The sequence below is a fragment of the Mytilus californianus genome, unplaced genomic scaffold (assembly GCF_021869535.1).
Source record: "Mytilus californianus isolate M0D057914Y unplaced genomic scaffold, xbMytCali1.0.p SCAF_2, whole genome shotgun sequence".
Classification (NCBI taxonomy): domain Eukaryota; kingdom Metazoa; phylum Mollusca; class Bivalvia; order Mytilida; family Mytilidae; genus Mytilus; species Mytilus californianus.
Window position 1 is genome coordinate 132,349,816 of NW_026262668.1, and position 6,000 is coordinate 132,355,815.

The 6,000-nt window shown below is 31.9% G+C and overlaps 1 protein-coding gene across 15 annotated transcripts in view; it reads right to left on the bottom strand.

The window, feature by feature from the left end:
• The window catches only part of LOC127731065 (ATP-dependent translocase ABCB1-like), an 85,468-nt gene extending 80,238 nt beyond the window's left edge, over positions 1-5,230 (bottom strand). For 12 of the 15 annotated variants that reach the window (XM_052239873.1, XM_052239888.1, XM_052239887.1 and 9 more), the window contains exons 1-2: positions 5,027-5,171; positions 1,280-1,351 (exon numbers count right to left, since the gene is read on the bottom strand). In XM_052239873.1, coding sequence (XP_052095833.1) covers positions 1,280-1,325 — 46 coding nt within the window. In that variant the 5' untranslated portion in view covers positions 1,326-1,351; positions 5,027-5,171. Of the gene's footprint in view, positions 1-1,279; positions 1,352-5,026 lie in introns of all 15 variants that reach the window. The other 3 variants (XM_052239874.1, XM_052239875.1, XM_052239885.1) reach the window with 3 other exon arrangements.
• Positions 5,231-6,000: the final 770 nt, after the last annotated feature.

A 6,000-nucleotide genomic window follows, 5' to 3' on the forward strand; every position in this document is an offset into this window, starting at 1 on the left:
CTTATGGAATTTTTCAGTAATAATATTCAATAAAACACACATGAAAGGGTATTTTCCCGGTTTTATACAAGTTACTAAGTACATCTTGATTTGGCACCTTACATTGGATTTTAATACCCTTACAATGATACTAGTATTGACATAAAATCATTAGTGAACTGTCCTAGTTTCTGGCTTTTACCCCGTATACATATATGCTTAAATAAATACCTATGGATTTTTGTGTGTACTGGTGGTCATATAACAATGGATTTCAGTTTGTTTACAGTCGTCAAGATTATAGTAAATTTGAATAATGACAAGAAGCCGACTATGTCGACAAATAACTGTGAAATTTGATGAAAAAAGCTATTTAACAAATAATGCAAATTAAAGATGAAGTTACAAACAAAATCTCATACTTGTTTAGATAAAATATTGGGTGTTATAGTTTTCATCAAAACAAATGTTCAAGTTACAATGAAATGGAAAGGAAATGAATTTTATTACATATAAAGGTCTTTTTTAATATGACAATTTACCTGACATTGAATATATATATATATAGGACATGTAGCATACACATGGAAAATATTTGAACTGGTTCATGCACAAGTGGTAAACAAACAGACAACTTACTTATAAAGATATCATCCATAAATATTTTGTAATGATGTTCAGAGACATTACAGATTTTATTTTGTTTTGAAAGAATAAAATGTGTACACTAAAACTGTGCTATAGGTTCCTATGCATAATAATTTATTAATCAGTTTAATACTATTTTAAAACTCATGATTTTATGTTTAACTGACATTACCATAATAAATTTGGTTAAAAAATAATACTAAAACTGGCAGGGGTGGATCCAGCCATTTTTAAAAGGGGGGTTCCAAACCCAGGATAAAGGGGGGTTCCAACCATATGTCCCCATTTAAATGCATTGATTGTCCAAAAAAAGGGGGGTTCCAACCCCCTGAACCCCAACCCCCCTGGATCCGCCACTGACTGGACAAATAACAAGTGTATTTTCTCTCAAATGTAAATGAAGCATTCTACATGTACATAGTGTATTTACAGTATCAGGTGGAGTGTCAGTATTTACAATTTTTTCAGTGACCCAAAAAAATGTATCATTCCATTTTCACAACAATCAAATTTTTTTAAAGGTAATAGATTCTGAACACTTTTTGCAAACATAGGTATTTAACATAGAACACCAATAACTTCATTAGAAAATTTATATGAATAAATCCTACAACAAAATACTTCTGACATTTGAACTGGTTCTCAATCATACCTTCTGTAGCTGCAGGTTTATATCCTAATAATTCTGGTTCAGGCATAGCTCTTTACTTTAATTTTCAACAAACTGAAAATCATAAAAATAAATCACATTTGTACAGGTGATATAAATTGTAATTCGTTTTATATTGGACTTCTTGTCAAAATAAGCATGCAACCAGCTGTGATCAATAAAATTCATCTGCATTTGTACCTAAGTCAGTTCTCATTTTGGGATTTATTAATTATGTTTAATTGAAATCTAAGTTACATGATCATCACTGTAAACTTGCCCATACATAACCAACCAAAAAATGGAAAATTGACACAAGGAAAGGAAACTTTGACCCATTTGTCTAAAATCATGATTACTTTATGTTATCAAAATTATTCTGACAAGAATTGTAATATTGAGTTTCTTAAAAAGGAAAACAATCACCATTTATTTTGCATTTAGTAAGAATACATGTACATGTATGTTGAATTTAAAAAGTGGTATTTTGCATAAAAAGCTTTCAATGTTCAAATAGTAAGTCAAACAAGCTAATTTAGATATCATCCTTTTAATCTTTTGTTTTTACTTATACTTTACAGATTTATTGATTAAGGTTGAAATTAAACTGCTGTTTCAATCATTAGCTCTGGGTTTTTTTCCTTTTTTTTCAATTTGCTTAAAGTTTGAAACAAGAATACATGTCTACATGCTTTTTTTTTCTGCTTTTGACATATTGTAGATTTACTTTGAGCCATGCACAAATCTACTCTGAAATACAGCTGCTGATAAAAATGTAAAATCAGTCAGGCAGCATGATTCCACTCACTTCAGAAACTTTGAGCCCTGTGATAGGCTAGGTTATGCTTTCTTGATGAACTTTGAAGTTTGTACTTGTTTTCGTTAACTATTATATTGTTATTATAGAGTTAAATAAATGTTAGAGAACAGAAACAAATATTTCAGCATTTTTTCCATTTGTAAAGGGGCATAACTCTAGAACAGTAAAAGGGACGCCACCAAAATTCAAACTTGATCTGTGTTTTGTGGTAATAAGCATTGTGTATAAGTTTATAAATTTCATAAAATTTGGTTGAGGCAAACTAAAAATTCAGCAATTTTTCCATTTGTAAAGGGGCATAACTCTTGAATGGTAAAAGTGACGCCACCAAAATTGAAATTTGATCTGTGTTTTGTGGTAATAAGCATTGTGTATAAGTTTCATAACATTTGGTTGAGGCAAACTAAAGTTAGAGAACGGAAACAAAATATTCAGCAATTTTTATGTTTATAAAGGGGCATAACTAAAGAACGGTAAAAGTGACGCCACCCAATTTCGAACTTGATCTGTATTATGTGGTAATAAGCATTGTGTATAAGTTTCATAACATTTGGTTGAGGCAAACTAAAGTTAGAGAACGGAAACCAAAGTTTGGACGTACGGACGGACGTAAGTACGTACAGACGGACAAGGGTAAAATTAATTACGGCAGAGCATAAAAAACATATCTGACACCATGATAACATAGTGTTGTAATGCTCTGGTGATCCGACAATAAACTGCTGATAACAGATAACATAGTGCTGTAATGCTCTGGTGATCCGACAATAAACTGCTGATAACAGATATCATAGTGTTGTAATGCTCTGGTGATCCGTCAATAAACTGCTGATAACAGATAACATAGTGTTGTAATGCTCTGGTGATCCAACAATAAACTGCTGATAACAGACAAAACTGGCATGACTGTCTAACCTAATATTCAGACAAAAACCCAGAATAGTTTTGCACAGACTGGGATTGCTGTCTCATTGATGTACAAATGATGTATACCTGACATATCCATTTTCAATGGTCAAATCATAATTGAGGGAAGGCAGATCTGTCTTACCTCTAGACCTTATCTGGAAATCTGCGCCTCTTGAACTATTGACATCATACAACAATCACTTTTCCATTGTGGCGTCAGATATTTCTATTATGACGTCAAAATTTTACGGGAACCTCTGTGATGTCCAGTAATGGCTGACAAATAGCGATAAGGTGTATTGGAATATTAAAGTTATTTTCCATTCATTCCGTTGGTTGATCAAGTCTACCATTTGATTTTGTGAGTTTTTATTGGACTTCCCCTATTTTGAATTTACCCATTATTTTTTGTAACTGCTCAGTGCCAATAGCTGGCAATGCAATGCCAATAGGGTGTGAAAATGCAACCTGATACAATAACAAGCAGTGTTCCAGCTAGGATTTGAAAATAGAGGGGTGCGTTTTTAAAAAAGGGCACTTTAGCGCGTTCTCCTGAAAAAAATCAAATACTTAATATTACCACATAATGACATATTTTTAGCAAGCATGTAGCTAAGTTAAATACTCTATACTATTACATACATTGAAAATTGTGTAGGTTTGGTTGTGAATTTAAATAAGAGTGCCAATGAGACAATTGTCTTTATTTCGATCTTGAGAAATAGATTGATTCAACAAATAAGTTTGTTAATTCAACTTTGAAAGTTTATTATCAATTCAACAAGCATCTCCGTAAATTTCATGTTGAGCGTATCTAATAATATCAATAAGTTTGTCAAAACGGATTTCAATAAGAAAATTGATACAAAAATCGGACTTTCGAGAGCTCCGTCATCGGCACAATAATAAATTAATTCGACTTTGAAAGTTTATTATCAATTCAACATGCATATCCGTATATTTCATGTTGAGCGTATCTCATAATATCAATATTAAAGTTAGTCAAAACGGATTTCAATTTAAGAAAAATGATATAAAAATAGGACTTTCGAGTGCTCCGTAATTGGCGGAATTTACAATAGAAGAACAATTGCCATATCTGATAGAAAACCTTTCTTCTTCTCGATTTTTCATAAAGGTAAAGAATTAAATTATTTTTTAACCTTTGATGGTCATTATTCTTGAAAAAAAGATGTAATAGACTGGCATGTCTTTGATATTTTCTTCTTGTCATTTTCGAGTTGGTCAATTTTTCTTTTTTTCGTCGGCATTTTGCGTGTTGACGATTTACAATATACTATTGGAATGATTCTTTTTTAATGAACGTTATTTTATAAATAACAATTACAATAGAAATGAACATCGTTCACTTTTATTTTATAAATTCTATTTTCTATCGTCAGGTGTTAAAAAATCAATTCATTTAACTTGGATGTTTGGTGCTTCAGGGCAAAGGGATTAGACAGGGTCGTAAATTTCACCTGATTAAGTAATTGACTCTAATCAAATAGGTGATTATATACAGGTAACAAGTGTTAACAATTTTAATCTGTTGTCTTAATGAAGTGTGTGTATAAAGAACTCAACAAAATGGCGACAATATGAGGAAAAAAGATCGTTGTCTAAACTTTTTTCAAAAGGGCACAGAGGGGCGCAGGGGCGCTTAAAAAAGGCAGAGGGGCGCAAAATTTCGGGGGCGGGGCGCGGCGCCCCTCCATTTCATGCTAGCTGGAACACTGACAAGGACATAAAATCATGCTAATGTCTCTAGGACTATGTTTGCAATTAATTTAACAGAATCTCAACACTTTAAAAATATCCCTTATTTGAAGTTTGTTACTTAATATGAGACGTTAGATAAGTGTGCATAATGATAAGACGAACCAACCTCACTGACACTGTTGACCGACTTGCATAGTTTACTGGAACAAGGGCGAATACATAACGTTTCGAACTCGTTTCTTATTTGTATTGTAGGATCTCAACTTCTATATGGTGCTCTATGTACGTTAAATACTTACAGCATATATGGTTTTGATATGTTTGGCTAAATCCAAATTAACTGTCCGTGGAATACGATCTTATTTATATTATCCCTCCAGTTGTTGACTTACGTCACATCCGGGGTATATAAAAAAAAATACCACGCTGAATGATTAAGCTATATCCACGTTTACCTAACTTGTTTTAAAACAATAAACATATCATATGATATGAAATATCATATCATATATCACATAGAGTCTAAAGCAATTCACAAAATATAACAAAATTAAAAAAAGGATACATTCACTGACTTTTTCTTATCGTCCTAATAACTGACATAAGAAAGGTCAAGGTCATATAAAAATACTGGGACTTGAGAACTAAAAACAGTGTTATGCAATCTAGGCCCTATATATGATCATCATATGATCTCATAAAACACCACAAGCGCGTGTTGGTCATGAATGACACGGGATGGGGGCTTTGAACAACTTGAAACGAAAACAAAATATTGAGGTAAATTAAAATAAAAGTCACAGAATTTTCTCCTTTTAACATGCATATGGGACATGAGATAGATAATACTACCCAAATTGCACCGAGTACCCAAACTGCACCCATTTAGCAAAAATAACAGCGGAAATCTTACAAGTATTCTTATAGACTAATCAATTGGTATTTTTATGATTTGACATTATGCACGTTTTTCACTACATAGATTAACAATATTGAAGCCTGAATTTGTATTTTAGAGCCTCCTTTTGGGGTTTTTGATTGTTATGTGATTACTTGGCCGTTTTTATAGTGATTATTTGATTACCAGACCAAATATTTCATGATTATTTGATTATTTGATAATGTAGGACTGTATTTTTGATTATTTGATTATCTTGTTTAAAAAAAAAATTAATGATTATGTGATTATATTGGCAAACAAATTGTGATTACTTGGACATCCCTATGAGGGGCCTCATTTTTTAAAAGTTATTTGATTCATTAGTAAGTCCGA